General features: G+C 35.5%; 2 protein-coding genes across 6 annotated transcripts in view; both read left to right on the forward strand.

Moving 5' to 3' along the window:
• The window catches only part of pcif1 (phosphorylated CTD interacting factor 1), a 27,862-nt gene extending 15,563 nt beyond the window's left edge, over positions 1 to 12,299 (forward strand). For 2 of the 4 annotated variants that reach the window (XM_079884097.1, XM_079884096.1), the window contains exons 7-16: positions 682 to 829; positions 944 to 1,027; positions 1,105 to 1,204; positions 1,291 to 1,453; positions 3,296 to 3,471; positions 3,571 to 3,657; positions 3,734 to 3,918; positions 8,203 to 8,296; positions 8,381 to 8,556; positions 9,582 to 12,299. In XM_079884097.1, the coding sequence (XP_079740223.1) occupies positions 682 to 829; positions 944 to 1,027; positions 1,105 to 1,204; positions 1,291 to 1,453; positions 3,296 to 3,471; positions 3,571 to 3,657; positions 3,734 to 3,918; positions 8,203 to 8,296; positions 8,381 to 8,556; positions 9,582 to 9,849 (1,481 nt within the window). In that variant the 3' untranslated portion in view covers positions 9,850 to 12,299. The remainder of the gene's footprint in view (positions 1 to 681; positions 830 to 943; positions 1,028 to 1,104; positions 1,205 to 1,290; positions 1,454 to 3,295; positions 3,472 to 3,570; positions 3,658 to 3,733; positions 3,919 to 8,202; positions 8,297 to 8,380; positions 8,557 to 9,581) is intronic. The other 2 variants (XM_079884094.1, XM_079884095.1) reach the window with 2 other exon arrangements.
• Positions 12,300 to 13,114: 815 nt separating this feature from the next.
• Positions 13,115 to 18,930, forward strand: LOC307166008 (deoxynucleotidyltransferase terminal-interacting protein 1-like). Of its 2 annotated transcripts, none has more exons than XM_079884106.1 (13): positions 13,115 to 13,508; positions 14,317 to 14,387; positions 14,538 to 14,634; positions 14,712 to 14,810; positions 14,910 to 14,975; positions 15,163 to 15,219; positions 16,715 to 16,776; positions 16,861 to 16,906; positions 16,992 to 17,050; positions 17,160 to 17,220; positions 17,298 to 17,369; positions 17,473 to 17,528; positions 18,115 to 18,930. In XM_079884106.1, exons 1-13 carry the CDS (start codon positions 13,434 to 13,436, stop codon positions 18,230 to 18,232), a joined length of 939 nt encoding a protein of 312 aa, XP_079740232.1. In that variant the 5' UTR covers positions 13,115 to 13,433; the 3' UTR covers positions 18,233 to 18,930. The 2 variants fall into 2 exon arrangements, with proteins under 2 accessions (XP_079740232.1, XP_079740233.1); XM_079884107.1 differs by having other exon boundaries at positions 13,139 to 13,496.
• The last annotated feature ends 85 nt before the right edge of the window (positions 18,931 to 19,015 follow it).

A 19,015-nucleotide genomic window follows, 5' to 3' on the forward strand; every position in this document is an offset into this window, starting at 1 on the left:
TGTCGCATCACCCACCTCTATATTCACAGCCAGTTTTATTCTGAGTAAATGTTAACTCTTTATGAATGCATTGCAAAGCTACCGGAAAGGAAAGTAATATTGAAACTGCAGCTGTCTCAAAGTTTGAATCTTAAATGCTGCATGGGTCTTGGTAACTTGCTGAAGAGGATGAGCTCCATAAATATGTGTACTAGTTGTAGAATGTTGTTAGAAATTAATACTTTTATTCAACATGGATGCATTAAATTGATCAAAAGTAACAGTAAAGTCATTTAAAATGTTACAAAAGATTTCAATTTCAAATATATGCTTTCTATTTATCAAAGAGTCCTGAAAAAAATGTATCACGTGTATAGAAATATGACGCACACGACCGTTTTCAACATTGATAATAATCAGAAATGTTTCTTGAGCATCAAATCAGCATATTATAATGATTTCTGAGGGATCATGTGACACTGAAGTATGGAGGAATGATGCTCATTTTCAAATAGAAAACGGTTATTGTAAATTGTAGTAATATTTCACATTATTACTATAATTTTGATAAGTAAATAAATGCAGCTTAGAAGAGACTTCTTTCAAACGTCCTTCTGACCCCGAACTTTTGAATATTGAAATTGTAATTAAGAGATTATTATTATTATTCAGGAATAATTGGAGATTGACTTAACTTTTCAGGCATAGAGCCTCCGCGGGAATCCTTCAACCGCTGGCTTTTGGAGAGAAAGGTGCTGGATAAAGGTCCGGATCCGCTCTTGCCCAGCGAGTGCGACCCGGTCATTTCCACGTCCATGTTCAGAGAGATCATGAACGACATCCCCATCAGGTACTAAAGCGTCACTGTTCATCGTATAACCAAGCTCCTCTTTGTTTTTGTGTTGCATATTTCAGTATGGAAATGCTTTTATAATTTTCAAACTTGCCTCGCAACAAATGTCAGGCTCTCTCGCATCAAATACAAGGAAGAGGCCAGGAAACTCCTGTTTAAATATGCAGAGGCGGCCAAGAAGATGATCGACTCCAGGTAATTATTCACGCTGGTTGCTAAGGTTTTGAGACTGACATGGACGTTGCATGAAAGTATGTTTCATGTTTGCGCAGAAATGCGACTCCCGACAGTCGGAAGGTGGTGAAGTGGAACGTCGAGGACACGATGAACTGGCTGAGACGAGACCATTCCGCCAGCAAGGAGGACTACATGGTACATTCTCAGTTTTGTTCAGAGCTGCCTACCTAGACAGAATTTTAAGGCGTACGTGTGCATGACCGTAATGGATCATTCCTCAGGATCGGCTCGAGCACTTACGGAAGCAGTGCGGCCCTCACGTGGCGTCTGTGGCGAAGGACTCTGTTGAGGGCATCTGTTCAAAGATCTATCACATTTCTGCAGAGTATGTACGCAGGATCCGCCAGGCTCACCACACTCTCCTTAAAGAGTGCAACATCTCAGGTAGGAGATGGAAATGGCAAGCAGAATGCAAAGAATAACAAATCAGGTCCAACTTTATATTAAGTGGCTTTAAGTATCATGTACTTATATCGGGAAAAATAAGTACAATGTACTTATTGTGTTCAGGTTGTATTGTAAAACACTTGTGCTGCTATTGATGTGTGAGACAGGTAAGGTTAGGGACAGGTGTGGTGGTATGGGTGGGTTAAGGTGTAAGGGGAAGTCTCAACAGTGTAATTACAAATGTAATGTAACAACTGTATTACATGTAGGTATTTTTTACAATGTAAAAACATGTTCACAATAAGTATCCATTGTATCAAATTATTAATTTCAATGTAAGTGCATAGTACTTAAAGCCACTTAATATAAGTAATATAATTAATGGTGGGAAAAAGATGTGTTCTAAAATGTAAAATTCAGCTATATTTATACACATTAACATTATAAATGAGTAAAAAAAATAATATGGAAATATTTAGTTTCTGACTTCTGTTATGTTACATTGTTAATTTTTTTCCTATTCACTATAGTACTGTACTGTAGGCTTTTCGTGTTACGATAATTGCTGAAGCATTTATCATGGTATACAGTATTATTCCACTAAGATTGTGAAATTATCATTGAAATAAGTTGCAAAAAAAAAAAGTGTTGTCACACTATAACAGGTTTACTTTTTTTTTTTCTTAAAACAAAAAGAACTCTGAACATTTAAATTGAATAAAATAAACAAAAATGTATAAAGTAAACAAATGTTTCAAACAGATTAAAGTGCAACAGAATTATAGGTAACACTACAATAAGGTCCAATTAAGTGAACATTGTATTAACTAACATTAACGTTGAATGAGCAATAGCTGCATTTGTTACAGACATTATTGTTCTTTGTTAATGTTAGTTAACTAATCACCATTCGTTTAAAGAATCTATATATTTGTATATACAAAACAGTTTAGTCTCTTAGTCTGATTTTCTTCTAAGTTTAATTTTTTTATTTATTAATTATTAATTATTTATTTTAATTTATTATTTTGTTGAATTTGTATCAGCCGTGTAATAACCTGTGAAACTGTTAAGGCAATTAAAGGAGAACTCCGGTCAATTTTAACATTGAGCTCATTTTTTTGTACATTTGGAGTGCTGTCAATACAGAGAACAACGACAAAAATCGGTGTTGCCTACACCGTGTTATCCTCTTTTTAAAATTTGCACCCTGTTGACTTCAATGGGGCAAGTACTAAACCTGCTTTTAGCCTCTTAACATCCTTGATGTGTCATTACAAGTGCACAGAAAATGTGAGTGATTCCTTCAGAGTGAACACGAGTGAGTCTGACTGCAGTAGATGTGAAAGAAATGTATAAAAATGATGTTATTTAAGCCAGCGCAAATACCTGTATTTTCTTCCTGTTTTCGGGTGAAGTCCAAAGTAGTCGATTGTCGAGTTCACGCGCATAGGTTTAGTACACTTGTAATGACACATCAAGGATGTTAAGAGGCTAAAAGCAGGTTTAGTACTTGCCCCATTGAAGTCAACAGGGTGCAAATTTTAAAAATAGAATAACTCGGTGTAGGCAACACCGATTTTTGTCGTTGTTCTCTGTATTGACAGCACTCCAAATGTACAAAAAAATGAGCTCAATGTTAAAATTGACCGGAGTTCTCCTTTAATTTAAATAAAATCAGTCAAATACAGGTGATGGAGATATCCATGAATCTGGAAAATGGTCAGTGAGGGTTTCATTGTTAGACAAAAATCGACCAACTTCAAAAAAGGATGATTTTTTTGTCGCTGGTGCCGATATTCGCTCTTAGTTCTCTGAACTACTCTTCTTGCTTTAAAGTGGACGGCACCGAGTCGACGGAGGTTCAGGACCGGTTGGTGTATTGTTACCCAGTCAGACTGTCCATCCCGTCTCCTCCTCAGCCGCGTGTTGAGCTGCACTTCGAGAATGACATGGCTTGCCTGCGGTATAAAGGGGAAATGGTGAAGGTCAACCGCGGTCATTTCAACAAATTGGTGTGTACATGCTAACACAAGCTCAAAACAAATTAAAACCGGAAACTTGCACTACATTGGATTCTTATTTTGTTGCATTTCTTTCTCTGGCATAAACAGGAACTCCTTTATCGATACAGCTGTATAGATGACCAAAGGTTTGAAAAGTTCTTGTCTCGTGTGTGGTGCCTCATCAAAAGATACCAGGTAAGACTCAAATTTACGAGCATTGGTTACCAATCAGGAAAGCAAATGCAGCATCAGTGTGTATTTCCACCCACAGGTGATGTTTGGCTCTGGTGTGAACGAGGGGTCTGGTCTGCAGGGGGCGCTGCCTGTCCCCGTCTTTGAGGCTCTCAACAAAAAGTTTGGAGTGACATTTGAGTGCTTCGCTTCTCCACTGAACTGCTATTTCAAGCAGTTCTGCTCCGCGTTTCCAGACATTGACGGCTTCTTTGGATCTCGAGGGTATGTAAATGGGTTCTTGACTGTCACACAATGAAAAGTGACATTCCAACAGATTTTGAGGATCATAGTAATGCATTGCTTCGCTGTCATGACTCGTGTATATTTTACAATGTACATGTCATGGTAAATGTGTACACAAACACACACACACACACACACATATATATATATATATATATATATATATATATATATATATATATATATATATATATATTAGGGCTGGGACGATACACCTATCTCCTGATTCGATACTATCATGATACTTGGGTGCCGATACGATATGTATTGCGAATATTTTTTATTTTTTTATTATTATTTTTATATATATATTAGGGGTGTAACGGTTCACAAAATTCACGGTTCGGTTCGATACGATACACTTGTTTCACGGTTCACGGAAACCGAACGGTTCGTTGGACCATTTTTCCTGCCGACCAAAATTTTGTTATTTCAAATGTAGGCGCGTTGAGTGTGGCAAACGCGCTCATAATGTGACGCCGGCGCGACCACAACATTGCCCAACATCAAATGGCAAACGTGATGCAAGCGGAACGAAACTGCTCGTTATTGTGTGGTCGAAGGACCGTTTATCAGTTTGGACCAAGCGGCAACCTCCCCGTCTCTCTCTTGAAACCAACACGGAAGTGAGTTAAACTGCAATTCGTTGACTGGCCGCTTGAGGCTGGTGTCAAATGCCAAATTTTACAGCAGAAAAAAACGTGTTTACAGCCTGGTGTCTGTATGTGGCTTTGGTCTATACAGCTAATTTTGCCCTTCATGACGACTGTGAGGGGGTGAATTCTTTTTATAACTCATCCGTTTAAATCAGTGATCTCAAACTCAATTCCTGGAGGGCCACAGCTCTGCACAGTTTAGCTCCAACCAGCTCTAACTCACACCTGCAAAGAAGTTTCTAGTAATCCTGAAGAACTTGATTAGCTGGATCAGGTGTGTTTGAAGCGTTGGAGCAAAACTGTGCAGAGCTGTGGCCCTCCAGGAATTGAGTTTGAGATCACTGGTTTAAATTATATTAAGCCTTAAAGGACAATTCCGGTATTTAACACTTTGAGTCTATTTTGTAGTTTGTTTTGGATGAACAAGAGTGGTGGACAAAGAAATTTTGACAGTGGTTCCTGTCGCGACTTTTTGACTATTTTAGAATTGCCCATGACCGCTTTAGAATGGGAGTCAATGGCCATGCACGAACATGTCCTTAAAACAACCCTTAACGTTCGTTTTCAAAACTGTGCAACTCACCGAGTGGTTAGTGGTGTTCGTTGATGATTAAAAACAAATATCGGCGCAATGTATGATTTCAATCCGTTTATTTTTCTATAGTGGAACTATTTTTTCAGATACCTCACAACCGCGTATAAACTTCCGCTCTTCCGCAACTTCCGTTGCTCTGCTCACGCTAGCCTTCTGAGAGACAGAGAACCGAGCGAAAAGACCTAAAAGACTACAATAAAATGTAAACAGCCCCCTTTCAGTTTCCGGTAGCGCAGTAATATCAGCGAGCAATGAGTCCTCCAACGGAAATCAATGGATTTTACAAAATGCCAAATAAAACACGACAGAAACTGTATTTCGCTACGCTACTTGTTTTTAATCATCAACGAACACCACTAACCACTCGGTGAGTTGCACAGTTTTGAAAACGAACGTTAAGGGTTGTTTTAAGGACATGTTCGTGCATGGCCATTGACTCCCATTCTAAAGCGGTCATGGGCAATTCTAAAATAGTCAAAAAGTCGCGACAGGAACCATTGTCAATTTCTTTGTCCACCACTCTTGTTCATCCAAAACAAACTACAAAATAGACTCAAAGTGTTAAATACCGGAATTGTCCTTTAATTTCTGCATAATTAAGGGTGTCCACTTTTGAGTGACAGGTGGATTCCCGCTGCTGTGGTCATTAGTCGTGATTAGTCGTTTGTTAGCCGTCACGTTACCTCAGCTCATTGCCTGACTGTAAAAATAAATCAATCCTGGAGTGACGCGCTGCCAAGATGGCGACGGTCGGCCACGCCCACTTTAGGCTTCAAAACCGGCCTTTAGAAACCTACGGGTGACGTCACGGACACTACATCCATATTTTTTTACAGTCTATGGTTTGGACCAGTGCAGCGCGAGCCGATCGTGATCATGTGACACTGTTACCACACAGTGCTAATAAGAGATCCAGTAAAGAAAGCATTTGAATTCGCCACAGAAGTAATAACATCGCTGCGAGATCTAGTGAGAAACATTCACATTTCTCCGTTATTAACGGATCAACAGTGCGTGGATACCAGGAAGAAACATTGTGCCATGAATGACCTATCCAGTGTCCACAGATCAGCAACATTCACCATGGATTTACTGTAGTAACACTAACTGCAACCATGGAAGTTTGGCAGGAATAGTAGGCTATAATGCCTTCAAGTAACATTACGTCGGTTTTATTTTGACATTATGAATACAATTGCTGTCCTCAAATGTTAATCTGAACTAAAATAAACCTTTGTTTATAACTACTACAATATTACATTTCATTTTTTCCAAGGAGCTGTTTTGTTTTATATGCTCCTAAGAAGAGTCAATTATAGCTCTAGAATTGCTCAAAGTAAAAAAATATCATACTTTATGATGTTAGTTTTAATAAAAAAAAGAATTAAAAAAAATTAAATCAAGGATATTTCTCTGCCATTTCTTTCTTTTTGCTGTATCAAAAACGTACCGAACCAAACCGTGACACAAGTGTATCGTATCGAACCGAACCGGGAATTTTGTGAACCGTTACACCACTAATATATATACTGTCAACGTTAACGCATGCGATTAATTTTTGTCTGGTTTAACGTGTTAAAATATTTAACGCAATTAACGCAGAATCCGTCTTTTCTGCCATCCGTTGGCTAGATTTACATGATATGATCACGCTCTTATTCATTTAAATGCTTTTAAACATTTCAAGCGTGGCAAGACAAAAGAGAATGCGCTGTCTGTGAATGTCTTTATGTGACACACACACACACACACACACACAATGCATAGACAGGGCGCCAGAATCCAGTTCTCTTTCGCGCTTGAACTAACAATAACAATCCCAAAATGTCAGTTTTGTCGATTATCCTCAGAAGAGCAGTCTTAAATGATTTATATAAAGTCTAAAATGAACAAAAAGAGTTGTGAGAGAATGAGGCGCGTGTGAGATCCATAGACAGTAAACGGTGAGATCCGCGTGTCTGTCTGCTCTTAAAGGGACAGCAGCCAATAAAGCTTCCTGTCAGTAAAGTTAAAGAACAAAGGGAACAGAGAATATGACTCACTGCTCTTGACTAAATAACTTTTGTAGCTTTAATAAGGATTAACTATTTAATTTATCATTTATGCAGAGCAGACTGCATATAACTGATAACTTTATTACATTTCTGTATATTTCCTAACTGTTAAGACAGGAAGGGCACGAGTAAATATGACATTTATTATGGGTTTATGTTAGCATTGTTTTAAGTTCACTTAAATGAAAAACTACTGTTATATTTTTGAAGCCTAATAAATGTGGAAAAAAAAATCAGTAGCTGTATTAATATCAGTAATACTGGCCTTCATTCATAAAAAGATGCCATTAAACAAGTATTTAAAATATACTGTCTTTATGTTGTTTCTACATTCATTTGATTAACTGTGAAATTATTACATTATAAAATATATTAAAAACGTACAAAAACATTTCTTTTTAGTGCGATTAATTGCGATTAATCACAGAAAAAATGTGTGATTAATCTAGTTAAAGTTTTTAATCGATTGACAGCACTAATATATATATATATATATATATATATATATATATATATATATATATATATATTTATTATTATTATTATTATTATTATTATTATTATTATTATTATTATTATTATTATTATTTATTTATTTTTTTTTTTTTTGAATTGCGATTCTACAAGTATTGTGATTCGATATTGCAATTTCTTTAACACTAGACCATCGGGAAAAGTTAAATTAACAGACTGTTAATTTAAAAGAACAAAAAAAAGTTAACAGACTGTACATGATGTATAAGATGAGTCATATTTACAAAAACAAATCATCACATCTTTCTGACTTTTATTTCAGAAGCATCATACAATACTACATTCTCTTGAATAAATGATTCAGTAACAAATACATTTTTTAATGTATGTCTATAATGTATGTCACAAATGTAATCAAATTATAATTAATCTGTTACTGCGGTTATATAAAAGCATTACCGTTTCCTCATGTCTGTCCTCACAGGCCGTTTCTCAGCTTCTCTCCGGCCAGTGGCTCATTTGAGGCGAACCCTCCGTTCTGTGAGGAACTCATGGACGCCATGGTGACACGCTTTGAGGTGTGTGACTCAAATTCATTAGCTTGGAATATCGTCGTATAAAATGTCCCATACTGATTCTCATTGTCTCTCCATCTTTCCCAGGATCTTCTGGAGCGTTCCAGCGAGCCACTGTCCTTCATCATCTTTGTGCCAGAGTGGCGTGACCCGCCGACCCCTGCGCTGACACGGATGGAGTCCAGTCGCTTCCGAAGGCACCAGATGATCGTGCCCCCCTTCGAGCACGAGTACCGCAGCGGCTCGCAGCACATCTGCAAAAGGTCAGACATTTGTTGGTAGGGCTGGGCCTTGTGATATATATCATGGCGACAGCGTGTATAAACATATAAACGTGTATCTGTATATTAGATTTGTGCATTCGCTCTTAAAGTAACAGCAGCGTAATAAATCATCACACATCATCATACCGTAATTTACTGGTAATGTTTTAACTTCTCATACTGCTAAATTGCCAGAATCAATTTACTGGTATTTTTAAAAGGTCCTGTTCACACATGATCTCTTAATGGTAATTTTCCAGTAAAGACTATGTGTGAAAGGGGCAAAGTTTTTGTTTGTTTTTTTCACTACTGTTGAATTTATACAGTTTAGTGCTGTCAAACGATTAAAATATTTAATTGTGATTAATCACATTAATGTCATAGTTAACTCGCAATTAATCGCACATTTTTTATCTATTCTAAATGTCTCTTGATTTCTTTTTGTCCCATTATTTTTTTTTTTTTTTTTCTCATTTTAATGCTCTCATCAACATGGAAAAGTGGATCGGCTTGCTTTGTGCAAATGTTTTTTATTGAAAACAACATTGGCATATACTGTTGTGTTCAATTTCACACTAACATTCTCACTTGGAGCAAATAATCTCTCACACAATGTAACACTGTCCATCAATAAAAGGGTGAAAGATATACTGACGACTGTTAATCTCACTATAAAAAAATGGACGCTGTTAAAATGGGTTTGCGTTAACGCCGTTAATAACGCGTTTAACTGACAGCCCAAATACAGTTATCTTTTTTTCTCAGAATTGTGAGATATAAACTGGCAATTATGTGAGAAAAGTCACACTTGTGAGATGAGAAATTCACAATTGCTTTTATTTTTTTTATTCTGTTGCGAAAACAAGCTTCCCTAATATCGTGATGTATATCATTAACGTGTTATAAAATCACCACCCCAAATTTTTTGGTCTATTTCCTTGTTCTAGTGGTTTTTCATTGCTTGTTTACTGCACGAAACAGATGGTTTAACTTGTGGTTTGCTCTCTTGCCTTTGCGTCTCTCAGAGAAGAGATGTACTACAAGGCCGTCCATGGAACAGCAGTCATTTTCCTCCAAAACAATGCTGGCTTTGCCAAATGGGAGCCCACTACGGAGAAAATCCAGGATCTCCTGGGGGCGTATAAGGTCTCCGGGCGCTCGTTGCCCTCACCTGGTCCCTCTTCAACCAGTACCGGAGACAAAGACTCCAAACCGGCCCAGGAACGAACCGCTAGGAGTCAAGACAACAGCAGTCCTGTTGACAAGACTGCACCGGACACAACAAACATTTAGACACGGCGCTGGGCGTGTGGACACGTGTATGTATGTTCATGGGAAAGAGTCTGTGATTGAATGAGAGGTATAATATTGCGCTGTTGGGTTTAGATGTTCAGACTCATGTTTGTTTACTTTCTTCCGCATCTATTATTTAATATTATTTGTTTTAGGGGTTTGAGTCTCATAATGGGTTGAGTTTTTTATTTTTTATCAGTGTATAGATAGTTTGGTCACCTATTTTGTTGTCTTTTTTTTGTGTGTGTGTGTGTGTGTGTAGTCAAGCATATCATATTCTTTCTTTTTCTTTTTTTGTTGGCCTTTTTGGGTGAGTCTCATTAAACCGTGTCATATTTCACACCAAGATCAAAAGAAAAATATTTTGCATAAAGAAAATGAAGCTTTTTTTTTTTCCATAAATTTTCAGTTTTTGTAGTTCTCATTATTTTCAATGGTATTTAAACTGACATTTTCATTCATTTTACAGTACTGTATTATTACAGTTAAAAGCTTACTATTACAATGCTATTTAAAAAATATTAAAATCAGCCTAAATTGAATTAAACACAATGGAATGTATTAGCTTTGGGCTATCTTTACTCAAATACATTCTTCATACTTTTTTTGTTGTTGTTGCATTATAACATATAGAAATAATGTAACAATGCAACAACAACAAAAAAGAATGGTCCTCAAATAAGCTTCATTTTCCAAACAAAATAAAATGTCTTTCTGATGATTTTGGAGTGAAATATGACATGCTTTGTGACATTCACGCTTTAACTTTGTGCTTTTCTCACTGGCAGGAATACGAAGCTGTCATAGAGTTGATGCACAGATGTTTGTCTGTTGTTCTTTTTAGGTAATTCTGTGTCAGACGACGATCGGCGATCAGGCAGCTATGTTTAAAAGCCTTCATCATGACATCATGCTTCTCAGATCAATAGTTGACTCCTGTTACACCCATTTGTTTTTAAAATTCATCGGCGTTCCTTTCCAAGTTGAGTGGTTAAGTTTGATTTCTTCATGATAGAATATATATTGTATGTAATAACAAAAGATCAGCTGACAAGCAGAAAAGTAGTCATCCATCTGCAGTTAAATCCAGTCCGTTTTCTTTTATTCCTAAAATATTGTACAGAACACAATAGCACATCTGAAATAGTTTTTTGTACCTTTATTGCATTGTTCTTTTCTGTACAGTACAAGCCTGTGTGAATCCTATTGTGGCATTCCGGGTCATTGTAGCATTTAGCGAGTGGAAAAAGACAATTTCTTATTAGTTATGAAAGCATTAATTCCAACTGTTTGTGGTTTTACTGAAAAATGATTTAGCTCCTAAATATGGCGTACGCCCCTCGTTTTTCTCTCCGGTGAGTCTACCTCTCATTTCGGGTGTTTTATAATTGAGAGCACCGACACCTGGAAACTCGAACGAAGAAAAGCAAACCAGGCTTTTTCTTCCTCTAATAAATGCATCGGCGTCCGGTTATTCAAATTGGTTGCTATTGCCTTGATTTCACTGTTTCGTGTGTGAAAAGTGCTTTAAAAGATTACTTTTTTTTTTCTAATCATAGAAATTTGTTTACATAATATTGAGTTTAAATTGTATCACTAGGCAGCGTTTTGAATGTACATTTTAAAAAAGGAAAAGAGAAGTTATTGATCGAATTTGTTGCTACAATTGGACTTTAAATGTTGCGATTATTAACACTACAATGGTGTTTTTTTTTTGTTTTTTTTTGCCATGTTAATACGCATGTAGTAATTCGTATTGTATACTATCACTTTATTAAACCCAATCACTTCCATCTGTAAGTAAGTATAGGTTTTCTTTTTGTTTTTTTTTCACTGGACTACATTGTCTTGTAGCCAAACTTGGGAAATGGCTTTTATATTAGGTTTAAAAGCATTCCAGTGGTTTGACGCGTAATGTAACCCAGTTTGCCATTTTTAAAATCCAACATAACATCACATTGAGCATCGGGCACTTGTTGGATTTCCTAATCCCAGTGTGGATCACCAGCAAAACTGTAGATGTTGTACAGAACATGGGTATGAAGTTTGTTGTTTTCCCACACGGCTGTTGTGATTCTATTTGAAAAGAACACAAAAGATGTCCTTTTTCACCATGATTTTTTTTTTTTTATTATGATTTTTTATTTAACTTTTTGGTTCTAAACTGTTTATGAATTACAGAATTTATGAAATAGTTGTTTTAAACTAAACCAAAGTGTTATTAAAAAAAAAAAAAGGAGGAATTTATCTTGTATCTTAAAGTAGAACCGTGTACGATTGCATCAGTAATGCATAAAGTGTAACCAGCAAAAACATCCATTTATCCATAACTTTATTTTTATAATTCTCTTTTTGTTCTTTGTTTTCTTACAAAAGGTGTGTTTAGGTTTTTATTGTGCATGACCTGATATTTTGCATTACAAAACAAAAAAAAAAACAATATATAAATTGTACAAATCTATATTGTTTAGTTAGTTGTAAGCTTTGCCACACTAGGCTTTTAACCGATTTGCATTTATCAGTCATGTTGATTGATTTATATTTGGTCGCCATTGCGTTTGTTGATTCAATGTCCTCTAAAATGCCATGAATGTCTCCCCTGTAATCTTATTCTGATAAAGACAAAGATTCAGTGAATGTAAATATGTCTGTGCTTATATAATTTGTTTCTTCTACCTGTATATTATCTGTGTTGTGGCATTTCCCATCACCTAAAGTGGTATAAAGATTTTCCTCTGAATCAGAAAAGCTCTCAGTAAAATATTGAAATCATAAACCCATCTCTGGCATTTTGTTTTAATATTTATTGTACATACTTGGTCTTGCAAGTGTCATCAGTTTAGAATTTTATGAAACTACTATTGGTATGTATTGGTATTGGTATTGACTAAACAATACCATGTTTAATGTGCACTTGGCATTGGGTACTTTGAAGTACCTTGTAGTTCTGTGTACATAATTATGGTAGTCATTTATTATCATGGCATAACGTCTTTATTTCTTTTAACGAAATAGATACCTTGTATGAAATACACACCGATAGCAAATCATGAAAGTATGGCGTTGTATTGAGAACACAATTTTATATTTGAAATGTAACATTTGCAGAGAAAATCTGAACAGAAATGTCGCCACAAACAAGCAGCTCCCGTGCCACAACAATGATGGCCGCTCGATCCGTGTAAGTGAATCTGAAGTGTAGCTACGCCCATGATCGTGATGCGCATGCGCACTGCAGAACTCAGACTTTTATTTTGAAATTCGTGACAGAAAGTGCGGATTCTTGTTTACGTCACTGAATTGTTGAGCTTGAGGAAACGACTGACAATTCATCGAGCTCTCGAACTTTGGCAAACAGTGACTTTTCGGACTATTTCATTGTGTCTGAATGCATGCCGTTAAACCTGTTATTCTCAATGCATATTTGTGGTAAAGTTTAAAGGGGTGTGAGTTAGCTCGTGAGCTCTCTCTCTCTCACTGCATTGAGTTGCTGTCAGGTCACAGCGACAGTGAAGTGCAACACTTATCGATCAACATCAAGAAACCCCTGGAGCTTCTCCATCGATCTTCATTGATTGTGAGTGATGGGGGCCCACAGGAGCGAGGGACGCCGGGAATGGCTCCAGCAGGACTTCACTGAGCAGCAGGTACAGACAGTGGTGAGTCAAACATCATCATCTTCATCACCACCACCGTCATCATCATCATCATCATCATTCTCTCATCATAACCGAACTGAAACTTGTAAAGAACATTTCCGGGTCATGTTTCTTCCCATAAGAAAAAGAAAACACATATTTTGCACAAAGAAAATGAAGCCTGCTTTTTGGAAATCATTTTCATGATAGTTAAGTACCCAGATTAGTATTACTGGAAAGTTTTATCTAATTATTTATTTATTTTCTTTTAATTTCTAACAACAAATTAGTCTCATTCTTCAAGTGTACTTACTGCTCAAGCACTAAAACATTTATATATATATATATATATATATATATATATATATATATATGAAGAGTTCAGATGCAAAAGCCTGAAATTTGAAATTTTCTTCTAGAATGATCATTTTTATCAAGCTCGTATATTTAAGTTCAATCATTTCAATTAAATGGCAATGCAAATTACCTATTAATTGTCATTTAACTGAAATTACTGAACTTAAATATACGAGCTTTATAAAAATGATCATTCTAGAAGAAAATTTCAGATGGCACCTAGAGGCTTTTGCATCTGAACTCTTCATATATATATATATATATATATATATATATATATATATATATAATCATATATATCTCATATACACACAATTATTGCACTGTCTGTCAAACCATCCTTGCAACTTACAACTATAAATTGAGCATTATATTAAAATGTACAGTAAATGATCCTGGCATAAAAAAACTATAGTTTCTAAAATAATATAATATATATATATATATATATATATATCCACTTTAATGGCAGAATCCCTGGAACATCATGATCAAACACAGACAGGTGCATCGCAGGGGACGGCGCTCACAGATGACGGTTAGGTAAGTCCGCTAATGTGCATTTCAAAATTAGCTTCCATTGGTGAAATAATTTCCCTATACCCTTAATATATTTTTAATACTTATCCCAGGTTAATATGCTGTAAGACATCTGTGGCTCTTTCAAAACACTGAACATGTCATTGTGTGTAGTTATACAGATCCTGTGATTTCCATGGATCTTCTGCGGACCGTTCTGCAGCCCAGCTTCAATGACGACATCCGTGCTGTGTTCAGGAAATATATGAAGGTGAGTGACCCATGCTTGTTTTGGGAGTGATTGTGTGTGATTAAATCGCTCTGATCGTGTTTGTTTGTACGGCGCAGTTTTTCGAGAAGGCGGCCAGCAATGTGAAGGAGAATGTTGGTGGAGATGTGCAGCCCGATCAGCTTATCAGAGATGCTTGCAGAAACTGCCTGGAACATGTAAAACATCATTTCTACACACATTTTTGTCAAATATTTAGGCTCAAATGTGTGTTGAATCAGCCTATGAGGTAAATGTTTGTAAATGTTCTGTTTTAGGCGAAGCAGCTGTTTCCTGATGCAGAGAAAACGGCTCAGAAACCTAGTGTTGACCCCACAGTGAAGGTTAATGCTATCCAAATTGTTATGCAATGCATTGAGAATTTCATAAAGTCTGTGATAACCTGCATGCTTGCCTGAAAAACTATAAATACATCGGATATTTTTTTTAGTTCTGATGTATTTTATTTCAGTTTTAAATTGTTGTTTTCTGGGTTTCTTATTCTTTTTTTGTTGTTTGTTCGTTCCACAGCGTTCACGGCAGCCTGACGACACATCTGGCCAGAGAGACAGCCCCATCCCTAAAAAGGTGAAGGGGGAAAAATACACACACACACACACACACACACACACACACACACACACACACACACACACAACCGTTCAAAAGTTTAGGTTTTTAAAATGTTTTTGAATGAAGTGCTCACCAAGGCTGCATTTATTTGATCATTTGATCGTTTCTGTTATTGGAATACATAAAAAAAAGTAATATTGTGAAATATTTTTTACAATTTCAAATAACTATTATTATGTGAGTATATTGTTAAATGTAATTTATTCCTGTGATCAAAGCTGAATTTTCAGCATCATTACTCCAGTCTTCAGTGTCACATGATCCTTCAGAAATCATTCTGATATGATGATTTGCTGCTCAAGAAATGTTTATTATTATTATCAATGTTGATTATTATTATTAAGTTTTAAAAAGACTTAATAGTAGTGTGTGTATATATATATATATATATATATTAGGGCTGTCAAACGATTAATCGCATCCAAAATAAAAGTTTGTTTTTACATAGTACAAGTGTGTGTACGGTGTATAATTATTTTCTATATATAAATACACACACATGCATGTATATATTTAAGAAATATTTGCATGTATATACTGTGTATATATATTTATATTATATATAAATATTTTATATATAAATAACACATTTTCTTAAATATATATATGCATGTGTGTGTATTTATATATAGAAAATAATTATACTCCGTACACAGACATAAATTATGTAAACACAAACTTTTATTTTGGATGCGATTAATCGCGATTAATCGTTTGACAGCCCTAATATATATATATATATATATATATATATATATATATATATATATATATATATATATATATATATATATATATATATATATATATAAATAAATGCATATCAAGCCCTCTTACCCATTTGTAAATTCCCTTAAAGTGCCCCTATTATGCTATTTTAAAGGTTCCTTATGTTGTTTCGGAGTCTCTTACAAAAGATTAACATGCATTAAAGGTCAAAAAACATTTTAATATTCTCATAATATCATAATGAAAACGGTTTGTTTGAAGATTCAGTCTCTCTAAACCCCTCCTTCCCTCCGAGAACCGACTTTGCTCTGATTGGTCAGATGGCTGTTGTGATTGGTCGAAAGTCAGCTTACATCATGTGTTGGGAACAAAATGCCCATTATCATATCTGAACTTCAGCTCTGGATCTTCCTAAGCACTGATACACAGTGATACGAACAGTAACGTTGGCGTAATTGTTTTTCAGTATCAATTCGAGCCCGGGTCCTCATTGCAAAGTGGATCTGAACCAAACTCTTCCAGTCTCAGCTACAGCCACAGTGTTTGAGGGCGGGGCAAAGTTGATCTTATTCACAGCAGCCAATGAAGACCATAGGCTGGCATTATGCAAATTTGTTACTTTGTTATGTAGATTTGTAACTGGAAGTGAGACTGGAATTGCAAGAGTGCTGTTGTTCTGAATACCAACAATAATAAATACATCATTTTTGTTTGTTTTCAGAGGAAAGGTCGTCCTCCTGGTCCAGTTGTACAGTACGACAGAACAGCCCAGTACAGCACTCCGTAAGTTTCCCTAAAAATCTTTTAATCTGATGTCTCCATATATTAACTATTCAAGCCTTTGACATTTTAAAGTGTATTCCGCAGAGCGAAACCCAAAGTATCCGAGCCAATAAAGAGAGAAGGACCTAAGGTAGATATAATGTGCAATTGGTTTAAAATGGCATAATAATTAATGTTTATATGATATTAATGTGTCTGTGTTGATGGCTGTATAGTGGAACCCATCCAGACTGAATGAGAACAGCACATTCGTTCTGGGATCCAGGGCAAATAAGTAAGTGTACAAAGGTTTGCTCAAATGCTTTTGGTGTTTTTTACTATAGCTGACATTAACATTAAACATGATTTGGATGTATTCATTCAACAAATGGAAATAATTTCAGGGCTTTGGGAATGGGCGGTACAAGAGGAAGAATCTACATCAAACACGCAGAGCTCTTCAAGGTATTTATTTTTTTTACTTTTTCTGAGCATTGATTAAGCGTTTTTGTGTTCATGTCGTAATATCTTTTGTGTCTCAGTATGCCGCTGATGCTCAGGACAAACACTGGCTTTCAGAAAGACAGCACATGAGAGCCACAGGTGGAAAGATGGTGAGAAAATTATGTTTTTTGTTTACAATTTATTTATTTATTTTCTAAAAAAGTAGGAAATTACAATTGTCCATCATCCTATTTAAACTGTTTCTCTACTCAGGCCTATCTGCTTATAGAGGAGGATATTCTTGATCTTGCCCGAAGTGATGACTACAAGTAAATAAACACATTTTCTTACTAAATAAAACTTCTAAAAGACTTATAAATAAATGTCAGTATAAAAGCTTGTATCTGCCACGGAATAAAACGACTTAAACGATCATTATTTTATAAACGACTTTTTAATTCTCAGAATTGTGAGATAAAATTCAATTCAACTGCGAGGTAAAAAAGTCAATTACGAGTTATAAAGTCAGAATTGTGACATTTGTTCTTAGAATTGCATGATATTAACTCACAATTGCGAATTATAGTCAGAATTGTGAGATAAATCACAATTCTGAGTTTTTTCTCACTATTCTGACTTTATTTCTCGTAATTGCGAGTTTGTATCTCACAATTCTGATTTTATAACTCGCAATTGTGAGTTTATCACGCAATTCTGAGAAAAAGTCAAAATTGCGAGTTTATATTCTGACTTTATAACACAATTGCGACTTTATAAATCGCAATTGCGACTTTATATCATGGAGTTCTGAGAGAAAAAATCTCAACTACCTTTTTTATTTTTTATTCAGTGGAGGAAACAAGCTTTCATATGTTAGTGGGAACATGCATCATCATATTTTCTCTGAATTCTTAGGGACTGTCCTGACTTGAAGCTGGATGAATTGAAACCATTTATAGTGCCCATTTGGATGGTGGAGAAGATGCAGAAGGCAATGGAAGCACAGAAAACAGAACATGAAGTTGTCATGTAATGCCAAACTCGCCAGGCAAGTCGATGGACCACGGACTCTCCTCAGTGTTATCAATTTCGCATAACTGTAACATTTTGTTGTTTGCTTGGCGATGTACACTGTAGGCGCAGGCATTATGATCAAGTTAACCAGGAATTGTTGTGTTGGAGGTTGATTTGGCAAATCAAATTTCCACATTTCATTTCATGGTACAGATCTGATTCCTTTTTTTTTTTTTTTTTTCTATCAAAAAATGTGTGCTTTTTCATGAATTTGTATTTAAAGAATTAAATATCAAATGAGGCGCGTATAGAGCCTTAATGACTTTTTAAATTCTGTGGTTAAAAGACATTTTGTATGTTTGTTTTGTGTGTGTGTTTTTACCTGAGCATTTATCATATTTTTTTAACAAATAGATTTTATGAATTTGTCATATTTTTTGTCATACTGCTTTAAAAGGGAATGTACTTAGTCATATTCATTTCCCCCCCTTATTTCTTGCTTTTTAAATATACAGCTTTGTTCTAAAGAAAAAAGCTACTTCCTCTATTATTACCGATTTTCTGGCTTATTAAAATTGTGTGTGTGGGGGGAGGGGGTGTATTTAAATTATTTTCTAAATGAATTTCATACCTGTTACACACATGTCTGTTATATAACAGAAAATGTACGTTTTATTAAATGTATGTAAATGAATTTACCAATAAACGGTTTGTGCTAAATGGTGTTTTCGAATTAATTCTCATCAAAGTTGTAGTTATCGCTTTTGTAATTAAAAGTATGAGCAGCAGAATGACTCACACT

The sequence above is a fragment of the Squalius cephalus genome (assembly GCF_949319135.1).
Source record: "Squalius cephalus genome assembly, chromosome: 10".
NCBI lineage: Eukaryota > Metazoa > Chordata > Actinopteri > Cypriniformes > Leuciscidae > Squalius > Squalius cephalus.